This window comes from Delphinapterus leucas, chromosome 1 (genome assembly GCF_059928025.1).
Source record: "Delphinapterus leucas isolate spDelLeu-1000000601 "Yukka" chromosome 1, BTC_Dleu_Yukka2, whole genome shotgun sequence".
NCBI lineage: Eukaryota > Metazoa > Chordata > Mammalia > Artiodactyla > Monodontidae > Delphinapterus > Delphinapterus leucas.
Genome location: NC_143129.1, coordinates 164,212,813 through 164,227,904, shown reverse-complemented (window position 1 = coordinate 164,227,904; position 15,092 = coordinate 164,212,813). Strand labels below are relative to the sequence as shown.

The 15,092-nt window shown below is 47.5% G+C and overlaps 1 protein-coding gene across 6 annotated transcripts in view; it reads right to left on the bottom strand.

Moving 5' to 3' along the window:
* The window catches only part of PHC2 (polyhomeotic homolog 2), a 101,867-nt gene that overhangs the window by 17,347 nt on the left and 69,428 nt on the right, over positions 1–15,092 (bottom strand). For 4 of the 6 annotated variants that reach the window (XM_089896573.1, XM_089896571.1, XM_022575160.2 and 1 more), the window contains 2 exons: positions 10,565–10,983; positions 10,129–10,294 (listed from right to left, as the gene is read on the bottom strand). In XM_089896573.1, the coding sequence (XP_089752699.1) occupies positions 10,129–10,294; positions 10,565–10,983 (585 nt within the window). Of the gene's footprint in view, positions 1–2,206; positions 5,623–5,662; positions 5,970–10,128; positions 10,295–10,564; positions 10,984–15,092 lie in introns of those variants that run through there. The other 2 variants (XM_022575161.3, XM_089896578.1) reach the window with 2 other exon arrangements.

Genomic DNA, 15,092 nt, shown 5'->3' with positions numbered 1-15,092 from the left:
AGACTCGAGAGATTAGGAAACTGCCCCAGTCTCACGCACACTGAGCCTGGCCTCTGGCAGCCCCAGAGCAGAGCTGTTCTTTCACTGGTCCAAACTCAGGCATCATTCATGTTCCTCAGGTGCTCTGGCCTACTCACTGTGCTGTCCTTGCACTCCTGAAGTAAGGCTTCGGGAAGAAATCTTACTTCCACTTTGACAATGACTGCAACACAGGGGAAATGCACCTGCCCTTTGGGGCAGACCACACGTCCCAATTCACCTTCAACAGTCGTTAACCCAAAGGACATGACAACTGCCAGATTTCCCTCCCTTCCTACGCATTTCTTTCATAAAGAGTCCCAGGGTATTACACAAAAGAACCCCAGGAACCAGAAAAGAAAGAACTCAGGAACAAATAAAGAACCACTTTTCCTAGTGGTTCTTATAATGCCAGGAGGCGGTTTAGCCTGTGAAAAGAAATTACTTTAAAAGGCTAAAGAGAAAATCATGGAAGATGGATTTATAACAGTTAAAAAACCAACTAGAAATGTTTAGAAAATTCTCTTATTTACCAACTGCAGAAGCACTAATATTCTTAGAGAAATGGGAGAGGGAGGGAGGGAGGGAGGGAAGGAGGGGGAGAGAGAGAGAGAGAGAGAGAGAGAGAGAGCGCGCGCACGAGCGCACACGCACGTGCTAGAGAAAGCCAAACCTCAGTTGTCCTTGTCTATATAATGGGATAGATAATACTTACCTTGCAAATCAAACTTCTTGATCATTTCTGCTCTTAGAAAACACTGCCCCCTTCCTTTAATAACCATTGTCTAAGTTTTCAATCACGCTACTTTGCTACCAATCAGCTGACAGAAGAGATTAATACTGATTACTGGAGGCCTGGAAATGTGGACTTAACCAATTTTTAAAAAAACGGTAGTTGATTCACATTAATTTTGTTTTAATTTACAGTGTCAGTTGCTTTGATTGTTTAAAAATGTCTTAATATAGCTGTGTGGATTCAGGCCACATATGGATGGTTTCAAATAGGCTAAAGATATCAGTAACTAGGGATAATTATACAGTATTTGAGACATAATAGCCATGCAACTAGAGCTTTAAAAATAACTCCCAGCAGTCATGAACTCTCATTTTCTTGCCAACGGTCTCAATATTCAGCATCAGGCCTGCTTCTCCTAATCCACTGGAGAAGAGTTGGTTATGACACGGCAGCTAACAGTCATCTTTTCTTAAGAGAAGCTATGACAAATTTCACTGCTAAGAAGAAAATCATCCAAGAAACAGGTTTTTGCTTTCAAGAGAGTCTAACAGCAAACGGGGACTCTCTTCAACATCTGGATTCATCTTAGAACACTGGAAATCCCTATTTAATAGCAATCATTTCTTTGGCAGATGTAGAAAGAATGTTCTCTTTTGGATTTAACTAAAAAAATCATTTGGAAATTTCAAGTATAGGAAAGCACATCCCTTTTCACTAACTATAAATAAATTTGGAAGGGGAAGGAAAAAGAACAACAAACCATTAAGTTTATTATGCTGGCCTAGATGGTCTTACAATGAATCACATAGCAACAATTTATTATTTAAATTATATGCTATGTTTCTTATTATATTTTATACCTTCAAAAACTAATCATTCTTAACTGTATAACTCGATTAACTATAAAAGAGCCCATCTCGGGACTTCCCTGGCGGCCCAGTGGTTGAGACGCGGAGCTTCCAATGCAGGGGGCGCATGTTCAATTCCTGGCTGGGGAACTAAGATCCCGCATGTCTTGGGGCGGGGCCGAAAAAAACCACAACCATTTCTTGACCATGGCAATTATATTCTACTTTTGTTACTGATGGGGGAAAAAAGCCCTGAATCTGTAAGGCTGTTGTCTTGGATAAATAAATGGTTGATTATTTTCCTAACAATTCCAAAATGTCATAAAGTTGAATTAAAGATGGTTTGTTTCAGAGTTTCTTTGCAAGCATCAAATCAGTGTTCTGATGTAGCTAAACTCAAATTGAAATTTTTAAATAAGTCAATGCTTAAAATGAAACCTGCATCTATTTGAATTGTGAATAAGTAATTCAAGTTATCTTGAACGGGCCTACTTTAAACATTTTAACAGAACACATACTCAGAGTCTTTTTAACTGGTGACTCACACTGTAGTTTAAAGCATGCCATAAAAACACTGAAAACATTAATCAGTATATGTTCATACCTCTACCTTGAGGGGTAGTCCCAGCTTTGATTTCCACCAGACAAGGTGCTAAGTCACTGCAGACAGTCATTTCTGTTACTGGTACAAAGGCCTCATGAGAGTAGATTGCATAAGGCAGCCAGTCCTCACCCTGCTTTTCCACGGGGGTGGAAAACACAAAAGAATCTCTACAACCACTTTTGTGAGATTCCTCCGGACCGCAGAAAATCATCATCTTCATCTTCCAGTTGCAAAATGGCACAAAAGAAAGGGAATAAAAGAGAAACTATGCTTCTATGAAGGTGTCTCATTTCCCTACTCGCAACTCTAGTAGATGTATCTTTTCAGGAGAGAATCTTTTTCAGGATGGGACCAAATCTGTCTGGAGAGTAAACGGCACTGCACAGCTGGGAGAACTTTAATATAAACTTGGACTGACCAAGAGGAAGAAAAAACCCTCGGTGAATGTCACACTAACACGGAGCAGCGTTTCCAGAAATGGAGCCACCATCCTACTCCCTAGTTTTTTCAACTTAAATTTTATGTTGGTTTACTGATCCATGCTAGCTCAAAGTGAAGGACTTTGACAGGAAGGGGGTGAACTTAATTCAGCAAATAGTTACCGAATGCCTAGTGTGAGGCCTAAAGCCCAAAGGAGGGCAGAGACTTAGACGAAGCATCTAAGGCAGTCGAGTCATCCTCTTCACACATTCACAACAAGAAAAAACAGAGATAAAAAGACACTCAAAACCTCGGGTAAAGGTTCTTAATTCTGAGATAGCAGTCATTTTTTTCCCCCCTAAAACAAGAAAACCTAGGGAGGGGATGGCCTAAGTTAGAGCATGCAAGGCCAGAGGCAAGAACAGGTCAATTTTATAAAATCGTCTATCTATTCCTCTTTGTCTCTTTCCCACTGAAAGATCCAAGGGATCCAAAGTATCTGAGACAGGAAATGAGTAAGGCAGGAAAAAGGATGTGGTCTGAAAAAGAGTGGATCCTGGGGCTGAGCCAGAGCAAGTCACAGGCACAGGGTCACAGATGGGGGAAGGGGCCTTGGTAGCAGGAAGAGAAGTCTCAGGGTCAATCAGCTTAGACTAGAAGGTCAGTGACAGAGGAGGTATGTCTGGAGAGGCAAGCATAACAACACCTTCCTAAAAGGTTATCCTCCATTGAAATGCAGAGGAACAATGGCTGAAGAGACCTACAGCCAGGAGAATCATTACTGGGACAGAAGGAAGAAGAGCTGGAGTTTCCTCCTTACTTTGAGGAAGTGGAAATAATATATGTTGAGTGCATCTGACAAAGGTAGATTTGAAATTAAGCCAGGACCTGGAAGAGAAGTGGACAGGGCTGGGAGGTGAGTGCATGATAAAATACCAACATTCATTACGTACCTATGTGTCACCTATTAATAAAACAACAGCTTAAAAGGGGTGGGGGGGGAGGAGAAGGCGATGAAAACAGGAGCTACCTCTCACAAAAATGCAGTTGGACAACTGAGAAAGCCAACTCAAGAACAACAGAAAAGTGGCAAGATTAACGCTGGAGAAAAAAGGCATCTATTCTTCCCGATGTGTATGGACAAGCCTGGTAACAGATCTTGGGTGGGCTGAGAGGCAGAGCTCACGTGATAAGAGTGCCTGGAAAGGGCAGGTGCCACACGAGCACCACTACCCATCTGCTGGGCCCTCTGAAGAAGCCAGCCCTTGTGAAGGAGCCAAGCCAGAAGCTCTGGTTCCCGCCTTGCCGGGGCTGGAACTTAGGTAAAGAAACAGTGGGACACACTGCATCAGCTGATTCAAAAATGTGGCTGTTTCCAGATATAGATCCAGATGTTGGGGACTAAGTGAGAAAATCACTTTTATATTCTCCACAGTGCCTAGGATCATGCTTTACACGAGGCAGGAGCCTAATGAAGGTGTGTGAAATCTGAGTTGCACCAAAACTACTTAGCTGTGCAGGTATCTTAAGATCCAAGACAGAATCTCCTGCCCTGTAACCAACACAGTAAGTTTCTTTCTTTCTATTCTGCAGTCAACATGATATGAAGCCCTGCATCCCATGTGACCTCAACTTAAGCCCTAATCAATAGACACTGCCACAGGTCTGAGGCCCTCTACCGGAATAAAAAATGGGGAGGGCAGCGGGGGCAGACATATAGGAGCAAGAAGGAATTTCCTTGCCTCATTAGCCTGCAATTTTCAGACTCATCTAGAAATCCTAGCAGTTCCCACATTTGGGTTGACATGGGGGGGGGCATGAAAAATCCCAGGTGAATGATAATTGGATTACCCAGTTATGCCCCAGAGCCAAATGGCTGGAAAAGGCCAGGACAGCAGGGCCTGATATGGTTAAAATGACATTATTTTCTAAACCAAAAATCGAGACACTTGGTTGACAGACAATGTGATAGAATATTTTAAATTGGGGTTGTCCTAGAAAAACTGGGGACATATGGTGGATTTAGGTCGGTAGCTTATTTCACAACAAGGGATCCTCTGGGTCCAATATGCTAATGGAAGGGGATTAAAGATCTAGGATGGGAGATATCTAAGGGGAGAGCTGTCACTAAGTTGTTTAGCAGGAAAAAGAATAAAAGAGCGTGTCTCTGTAGGCAGCATGGGAAGAAAGTCAACATTCTAGGTATGGAGCAGGAAGGAAAAGAAAGTTGATCAGAACTGAAAGTATGTCAGTGAAATGTGTTCAGGTCTAAAAGGCAGCCTTGGGGGAGGGATGGGGAGGATTGGGACGGCCGGGGTATCACTGGCACAAACTGGTATCCAACAATACAGGAGCCGGGGACTACGAGTTCACACTGTAGGTTCACCATTGGTTTGCAACTTGATCTTGGGCAAATTATTTCCCTCTCTCTGGACTTCAATTTAAATAAAGAATCTCACAAGTCCTGATTTTAATGTAAAGAATCAACAATACAATATGCCTTCATTTGGCACGGGAAGGAGAGAAAACGCTCTTCTAAAAATGGAAGAGAGGACAGACACAGAACAGCTTGTCCCTTTCCATCCAATTAAAAGCTTCGTGAGACTGAACTAGATTAAAAACAAAACTCTCCAGCTAAGCCGCAGGCCTCCAAGATAGGCAGTCCCCTACCCAGAGAGTACAGCGGATGCCAGCAGCCCTGTCCCTAAGCGGACCGTCCATCCCCGGTAAAGCGCCGCCCCGGAGGCCCGAGGCCGGGGTGGGGGTGTGCGGGGACACACGGAAGCGTCTGGCACGCCGAAGGTGACACAGCGGCTGCCGGGGAAGTGCGGGGCAGGCAGGGTCCCCGACGAGGGGGGAGGCGCAGGACACCTCCCCGGCGCCGGGAGAGCGAGAATCGCGGGCTGGCACGGCCTGGCAGCCGAGTAGGCCCGGGCCGGGAGTGGCACCGGAGGGCGGTGCCCGGTGTCCAGTGCGACGAGAGCGGGCCGCGGTACCCCTCCTGGCGAGAACCCCTCCCCCGCCACGGGCACTGACCTGTCCAGGGCCCGGCTGGGCCTGGCCGGGCGGGGCCTACGCAACCCCTCGGCCGGGCGCCGCCTCGCGCGGGGTCCCGGGCCCGGGCGGGCCGCCTCCTCTCCGCCGCGAGCCTCCGAGCCGGGGCCCGGGGCTGCCGCGGCGCATCCGACCGTACCGGCCGGGCCGGCGTCCACAAAGGGCGGCGGGGGCGCGAGGCCGGGGCGGGGGTGCGAGCGGCGGCGGATTGCGCGCGCGCGGCGGGCGCTCGAGGGCTGCAGCCGCCGCGGAGACAATGCGGCGCGTCCCGGCAGGGATCCCGCGGCCGCCTCCGCCGGGGGCGGGGCGAGGCGGGGGCGGGGCATGGGCGCGCGGGCGGGGCCTCAGGGAGGCGGGGCGCCGGCGCGGAAGCCGGGCCGCGCGCTTCCTTTGTGCGGCCGCGCCGGCCCCGCCCCGCGCCCTCCGGAAGGCGCAGGGCGGGGCTGGCGGCCGGTTAGGTACGTAAGGGTTCTGTTTAAGGAGACGGGCGCCGCGCCACACCAATGTCCGCTCTCGCCCCGTCAAAAGTCCCCCGTGCGGTGGTGGACTCCCGCTTGGCCAAGTCGGAGGCAGGAAGAATAACGACTAGCAGTAATTGAGTGCTGAATATGTGTCAAGCCGTACATGCACGCACTTCCTCTCAGTGTTCACAATAGCCCCACAAGTAGTTGTTATCCTCCCCACTGGGAACTGAGGATCAGAGAAGTTAAGTAATGACCAAAGTGACCCAGTTGCACCTCCATAAACGGGGCTAATGCCTCCTCTTTAGGTTTACTGTGCAGGCTAACTGAGGGCATTTATACAAATTGCCTGCAGTGCCCGGCACACAGTTGGAGCCCAATAAATGTTACTTCTCTTCCTAAACCACGCTGGATTAAACTGAATTGTCGGGAAAGCACCTTCATTCAGTAGATATACTAGAGCTTGTGAGACTCACAAGTCTCACTGCACCCCCATCCCCCAGGCTTTATGCTGAATACTTGCCCCGAATTTCTCTCTCCATGCTTGACTTCTATTTCCAACATTTTCTCATATTCTTACCTTTCTTAGCATTCATATCACCAACCCTTTCCCCTCAGGCCTCATCCCTTTACCTTTGTTTCCACATTTTACATTTATTTTATATTCCCTGATCGTTTAGTTTGCTCCCTTTCTCTTTCCCTCGTTCTCCCCACCCCATTTTTCAAATTTTCAAAGCCTTCTTTCATTAATATGCACATTTCCTCCCCCTTTCTGCCTTTGCATTTCTTACACTTACATTTTGTTCTATGAATGCTCGGCCTCTCTGTCCCCCAAACATGCCTACACTCCTGCCTCCCTTCCTTTACTTCATTAGTCCCTTCTCCCCACTGCCACATGTCCAGGTCCTACCTATCCATCATGGTCTAGACTCAAGAACAGTGGCTGGCAAACTTTTGTAAAAGACCAGATAGTAAATATTTTAGACTTGGCAGGCCATGTGGTCTCTGTTGCAACTACTCAACTCTGCTGTTGCAGCAGGAAAGCAGCCACAGACGACACTACATGAATGAATGTGGCTGTGTGCCAATAAAACTTTATTTATGGACACAGAAATTCGGATTTCGTATAATTTTCTTGTATCACAAAATATTCTTCTTTTTTTGAGTCTTAAAAAAATTTTTTTTAATGTAAAAGCCATTATTAGCTTGCGGGCTGTACAGAAACTGGTGATGTGATGAATTTGGCCCTCGGGATGTAGTTTGCCAACCCTCGCTCTAGAACAATGCCACTTCCTCCGTGCAATCTATCCTGATAATCTCTACTCAGCAGTAACTTTTCTCTCTTACCTTTTAAAGCATTTACCCATAATCGTTCTATGCCATTTATCATATCTTAGTTTTTACTGTATTTTTTTCCTGTGCACTTCTCATCTTTCCCAGAGGACTTTAAGCTCCTTGAAGGTAGGGTACAGACCTTATTTCTCTATGCATTTATTACCTCCCACCCCACAGTACTTTGCACAGAGCAGGCATTCAAACATATACAGAATGAATATTTAAATCTTGGGAGGTTGACAATTGTTTCCACTGTGCAAAACTTACTTTTCTCATGAGATAGAACCTCAGGAGCAAGATGCTTTGTTATATGTGTATCATCTAGATTAGATTTCAGAAAGAGATTTTTGAGAGCTTTCTAGACAAGATGAAGAAAGGGAGGCAAATGTCAGTTCATTCAGAGGTTGTTGGATAACAAATACTTGAACAAAGGCTGTTGATTATCACCAACCTGCAGACAGGGGATGTGTCTTCAGTCAGGTCCTATTCAATATTTCTATCAGCAGATTGGTTAAAGACAAAGAAAACACGCTATATAATTTACAGATGGCAAAGTTAAGCAGAGGAGTTAGTATAATGAGTGACAAAATTCAGATATAAAACATTCCTGCCCCACCACTTATTCTTGCTGTGCCTCAGTTTTCTTATCTTTAAAATGGGCATGATAAAAGTTCCTGCTTCAGAGGGTTACTGTCAGGATTAAATGAGGAAATGCATGTAAAGCTGGTAGAGAGGACTCATTAAATGTTAGCTGTTAACTATTACCATTTTCTGGCTAGCCTGGAACTGTGGGCTAAATTCACAAGATAACGTTTAACAGATATAATTAATCATGTTTTGGCTCACAATATAAATTGTACAAGTTTGAGATGGAGGAGACCTGAAGTGATAGCAATCCATGTAAAAAGAAACCACAAAAACAAAGACAGAAACAAAAACCAAACCCAACCCCTCTGGAATTCAGGTGACACAGTGCTCGGTGAACTAAGGGTATCATTCCCCTGGGTCAGGGGAGTTAACGTGGGGCCATAGGTGCAATGTCCTGCTGAAGGAAGGTAAGGGAATTACCCCTGGAGCCAGAATCATGGTGCTGCCCTTTCATAGGTGTGTGAACTGGAGCCTCTTCAAGCTTTTGTTTCCTCCTCTAAATAATGGGGACAATAATATTTATCTCTCAGGGTTATCATGAATGAGTAAAGGAAAACTTAGAGCAGAACTTGGCACATAGGTGTTCAACGAATTTTAGTTCCTCTCTACTATACCATGCAGATCTCTGTCCCTTGAAGGGCTTATAAAGCTAAGTCTAGGTGCCAACCTAGGGTGACTAGCGGCTTTTTGTATTTGGAATTAATGTGCTTCATTTTGGGGATCACATTTTAAGGGAATTAGTGGAGAGGTAGAATGTAGCTAGACAAGAATGATCAGCATGGTGGGAATGGGAGGTCTGGATGCGTGATAGGTAGAAAAGGAAATAAATCTCAGATATTTAGCCTGGAGATTTTCTCTTTTTTTAATGGGGGAGAGGAAAGAGACATGATAACTGTCTATACACACTGTAGGAGATGGACAATCCACAAGACAGAATCACAGCCAGTGGTGGGAGTTCCACGAGAGCAGATTTTGGCTTAATTTGAAGAGCAACTTTCTGATAATTAGAGCAATCCTACAATGGAATGGGCTGCTTTTCAAAATGGTGAGCTCCTTATCATTGCAAGTTTGCCAAGAGAATGCTGACCTCCTTGCTGTCTCTTAATTTTTCTAATGTTTTTTTTCTTCATATTCGTTTGCTTTCCTTTTCCTTGAGTCCATCCTCCATTCCTTATAGGACATTTATAACTACTTTGTCCCCAAGTACTTTTCTTCTCATTCCTCCTTCTTCTGTTTTCCAAACCCCTTTTCTCTTGGCTCTCCCCACCCCACTCCCAGCACACATTTAGTCCAATGATGGAACTGCCTCCCTGAGTTGTAGGCAGCCCATGGCCCAGAATGTCTCTGAGATCTGGGCCAAGATTGCTGTGCACACTGGCAGAGAAGGAAAGGAAAGCGAAGGGATCACTGTGGAGGCAGAGGTACTGCTGTGATTCTCTCGTCAGGGTAGAGGGATCAGCAGAGTCTCCTAAAACCCAGGTCTAGGAGAAGCCCGCCTGTCCCTGAGCACTCACAGACAGAAGGTGGGGATCCCAGAGCTGAGCACCGTTCCTTCAAAGATGCTTTCCGTGAGCTGAATCCCCTCCTAGCTCCCCCTAAGCATTTCCCTCATCTCTGCACTATGCAGCCACCTTGTCATATTGCCAAATTCAAGAACACACTCTCATACCAAGCAGAGCAGAGGATTGAGACAACTGGATCCCTGGGTGAACTCTCAACCCGGCATACGCATATGCAGGTACATCTGACAGCAATGACAGACAAGCCTCATCTAGAACTTTCAATTCTCCTTTTCTTTCTCCTTTATGCCTTCTGGGTCCCCTTTCTTTGTCCTTGTGTCATCTTCTCAACCCTCTCTCTGTTTCCACCTACCCAGCTTCTTTCTTGCTTCTTGGGGCTTGGAGTAGTTTCCCTCCCATTCTAGATGCCCAAGTGAGATGTGCCAGGGGGTGGCAAGGAAGACAATGCTCTCCCCTCCCCCGAGGGCCCCGCTACACTTCATACCATGAGCTGGGGACTGCTGGATGTTCGGGCTCTTGGGTACAGGCAGGCCACCTGGCATGGCAGTGACGACGGCTTGCTGATGCGGTGGTGGGCCAGACCGAGTCTCAGGCCCACTCTTCTCTCTAGGTACCACTTCCTTCCAGTCATCGGGGGTGCACTGCTGGGGCTGTTAAAGGACAGGACAGAGATGATCTTCTCGTGAATTGCCTCTACATTCCTGGACACGTCCCCCGTTTCCATGGAGCTTGGGTAGAAGGCAAGGACATTAAGATTCAGCTAGCCCCAAATTAGGGAGAGGCCCCTTTTCTTTCCTGGACTACTCAGAGAGGACTTCAACACTCAGCCCACCCAGACACACATCCAAATGGGGGCCATGGGATTGCCTGAGCCGTGTCCTCCCGCTTTGTTCCCTGGACCTCGGGCTCGGCTTACTCACCACTGGCGAAGCAGGTTGCAGTTGTAAGATGACAGCCGAGGCATGCTGGAACCTGTGTTGAGGGGTGTGAGACAGGCCCTCAGGGTATCCATTGTGAGGCTCGACATCTGGCGTGGGAGGGTGGCACTGCTGAGTGCTGCCAGGCTTGTGCAGGTTGGCAGCGGGACACTGGAGAGGCAGGGTGGATGGGACTGGGCCTAGCGGCATGGCATGGGCTTCGGGGCCGGGCTGCAGGGCCAGGCTTGGAGGGACCGAGGCCAGCTGGGGGTGGGACGGGGCTTGGAGCGCTGGCCGTGATGGCTGGGGCGTCGGCGGCTGTTGTGATGCTTGCTGTTGCTGCTGCTGGATCCCAAACTGGGGCTGCAGGTGCTTTGAGGACGGCTGGGAGAGGAGCTGGTGTGGCTGCAGCTGAGCATAGGCTGAAGAGGGGGAGGCCAGGTTAGGTGGCATGGCTCGGTCTCACCTTCTGCTGTGCCCCCTCCCACATCCACATAAAGAAGTCTTTCCAAACTCGGTGTTCTTGCTTTCATCTCTTTCCTCTTTCCCCTAGAGCCTGGCCGGACCATTGCCATGGCCTGGCCTTCTCTCTCTGTTTTCTTGCTTTCTTCCTATGCCGAAACATTGGGCCCTTGGCTGTCCCTCAAAGGCCAATGCAAAGCTCACCTCCTCTGTGAAGCCTTCTTTGATCATTCCAGCGGCTGAGAGAAACACTGGATTCTGCAGTGTGCTATGTTCTCTCTCCTCCACGCCCTTCACTCGCTTTTCTCTGGGCCTGCGACAGGTGCAGGCTCCCATCGCCCAGCCCAGCTCTGTAAGGCTGGATCTTATTCACCCTACTGCTGCTCAGTCTGGGCCCCTTCCAGGGAGTGCCAGTTGCACACACGGTCCTCAGGCTCTGTGGGGAGGCAGCCTTGGATGGACCACTGGTTCCTTCTGTTACCCAGTGGGGGACCTTGGGCTAGCTGCTTAACCTCTCTAGGCCTCAGCTGCCTTGTCTGAGAACCAGAAACAAAAATAGTTCTTGCCCAGAAAGTTGTAAGGATGAAAGAAGAAAAATGCTGTGCGAATAAAACGAGAGAAAAATGACATAATGTGCACAGCACAGTGCCTGGCCCATGGCCATCGTCAGCCATTTAATTCATATATTCAATCAGATAAGTAAAATGATTATTTCAGCCTTGGCTTAGGTTCTGAGTATCCTGGGCTCACCTCTACCATAATGACGCGTCTCGCAATGGATTATAATTGTTTCTTGGCTGTCTTCCCTTCCAGATCGTGAACCCCTCGTGATCAGAAACGATCACATATCTCTTTATCCAGAACCTTGCATGATGCCTAATATTAGATGGGGGCTAAAAAAACAAACAAACAAAGAGGGCTTTCCTGGTGGCGCAGTGGTTGAGAGCCCGCCTGCCGATGCAGGGGACACGGGTTCGTGCCCCGGTCCGGGAGGATCCCACATGCTACAGAGCGTCTGGGCCCGTGAGCCATGGCCGCTGAGCCTGTGCATCCGGAGCCTGTGCTCCGCAACGGGAGAGGCCACAGCAGTGAGAGGCCCTCGTACCGCAAAAAAAAAAAAAAAAAAAAAAAAATTATAATAAATAAATAAATAAACAAACATATTGTCCTGAACTGGAATTCATGTGTTGCCATTTGCTGCTTGTCCTCTCTTCTTCCATTTTAACCAGGCTAGCTTTTTGAGGTGAGGATCCTTATACTTTTTAGTTATCATCCTGTGTCCAGCTCATGCCTTATAGACAGAAGGGGCTCAGGAAATTCAGCTCAGAGACTGACTGTCCTCAAGCTGCTCACTCTCTGCCTAGTGGCATCCAGGCCCGCTTAGCACGAGGGCTGCTCAGCTGAATCTGTCCTGCCTAAAAGCTGTCCTCTGCGGGGACTCCCACAGCTGGAGGGCCGGCAGAGAGACGTTGTGCCATGCAAAAGCAGAGAGGGCCACAGCTGGAAGCTCACAAATGGATTTTTACAACCAAAGGCTCCCAGCCAATGAGGGGAATGCAAATTCTGGGTCCTGAGCTAACATTTAAAAAGGATCCTGTGACACAGGTGCAAAGTAAGCAGATTTCAAACAGAGTTAGGGGAGGTACCTTTTTTCTTGAATTCTGTCCATTTACAAGCAAGTTTCCAACTATCTCATCACAACCCAACACAGAGATCCAAGCAGAATGCCAATAAGAATGGAAAGGAGAGGACAGAAACGAGGTGGTAAGGAGAAACAAAATGCTCCTTGGTGACTGACTGCTGTAGGCAGAGGAGGGAGTATGGTTGGCCCACGGGCTGTAACCTGGATGACAGGGAAAGATGGGAGGGGGAAACACGGACGGCCATGAGGTTTTGAGAGAAATGTGTGGGGCTTGAGGTGATGGTAGAATGTCCAAATAGGAATTACCTGCAGGCATTTGGTGATTACGAATCGCCCCTGACCTCACCCTGAGCCTTGTCCCCTAATTTCACCTTGAATAGCTCAAACTTAACAATCAGGCCAAGATTGTTAGTCAGGCAAACTTAATAATCAGGGATTTTTAAGATGACCGTTGTTAGGACACTGGAGAGATACCGCAGATGCCATGAAGTGCCTGGCTAGTCTCTAGAGGCTAAAAAGTTCTGCAGAATGATGGGCAGCGTCACTGAAGACACAAGTAAAACTTGTTCTCCCTTATTACAAAACCATGAATTCCTGCCGGGGGAACAGAGTCCCTCTAGGGGCTGCCGGTCTGAGCTGAGAGCTGGAGATGGTGTGGCTCAGAGAGGCTAGGAGAGTTAGAGGCTTGTCCCGCTATCCACTGGCTGTGTGGCCTGAGATGGGTCCTTTTCCTTCCCAGGGCTTCGGGGTTTTAACTGTGAGACAAGAGGTTTGGACTAGCGATTATACAATCTGATGGGGGTGGCTACCACAGGAAAAGAGTTTAAAATTCAGGATTTATAAGGTGGAAAAGGGAAGGTTAGAGAAGAAGGGTCTAGATCTATAGAGCATAAAGAGTGTAGTTAAGTGCAGTACACCTTTGTTTACCAAGATTGGGAGAGGCAACTGTTGGCTTCGCGGCCCTCGATCCTGGGGCATCCTCTCTGTCCCACTCTCTCCCCGACCCCGTGCTGCATGTGGAAACCCTAAGGCCATTGTTTTAGAACAAATGATGCTAGTATATGGCAAGGCTGGAAACAAAGTTCATGATGGCTTCGATAAGTGCATAGATCAAAGACCCCAGGGTATTTTGAGGGGAGTGTACATCCTTAACCTTTCAAGGTTAATAAAAAGCCAAGACCATGAATTAACTCAAACATTATCCTGGGTCTAATTCCTTTCATTTAAAGTGTTGTTAATAGCTTCCTAATTGGTCTGATTCCTGTTTCTTCTCTCTATAATCCACCTTGTAGATAGATCACAAATTAATCTTCCTAGTGCACAGATCTGATCCCTGATTAAAAGCCATCAGGGACTCTCCTTTATCTGAGGTTACCTAAAGATCCTGACATTCAAGATCTTCTTACAACATAAACTAACCTTTCAATTTTTATTATTTCTTTGATCCAAGCAATCTTTTCTGTCCACTGTCCCCTGTACGGAAGTTTGTGCCTTGTCTCATACTGTCTAGAGTGCCATAAATCAAATTCTCATCGTCCCTGTCCTCCTGTGGGAGGCTGGGCAAGTCACTGGACCTCCCTGAACCTCTGTGCCATCATCTTTAAAGTGGGAGTAACGATGATACCTATACCTCATAGTTATCTCAGTAAATGACTTATCTCCCCTTGATAGGCAGAATTTAGGATTTGTTTCCTCCAAAGTGCCTGGAATTTAGTAGATGCTCAATCAGTATTGCTGAATGAATGAATGACAACACGGTGGGACTCCAGCTTGTTTGTCCCGCAGAACTTTTCCTCTTCAGAGTCAGAATATGGACGAAATGTGGGTAACCCCACAGGCCATTTTGTTTTTTTGTTTTTTTTGTGGTACGCGGGCCTCTCACTGTTGTGGCCTCTCCCGTTGCGGAGCACAGGCTCCGAACGCGCAGGCTCAGTGGCCACGGCTCACGGGCCTAGCTCCTCCGCGGCATGTGAGATCTTCCCGGACCGGGGCACGAACCCGCATTCCCTGCACCGGCAGGCGGACCCCCAACCACTGCGCCACCAGGGAAGCCTGGCCATTTTGGGTTTATCAGCACTCTGGTTTATTGAAGGCTCTCCTCCTGTCCAACCTCTGCTCACCACCTTCCTGCCCTCACCTTCACCCACCCTAACTTCTCTGCTCATTGTCTGTACAACATCACTCCCCCCGTGCCTTTTTGGCTTTGATTTCAGTGCTTCCATTTTCTGGAATGCCCTCCTTCCACTTCAGTGATCTCAGTAAAGCATAAGCTTCTTTGGCCCAGGCTCAGCTCGTGTTTTCTCTCTTTGCCTTAACCCTCAATTATGGGTTTTCCCTCAGAAGTCCTGAACACTTTGTTTCTTTGATTCATTTGTGATTTAACATGTACTATCTTGTATATGTATTTCATTGATTCTTAAAAATCGA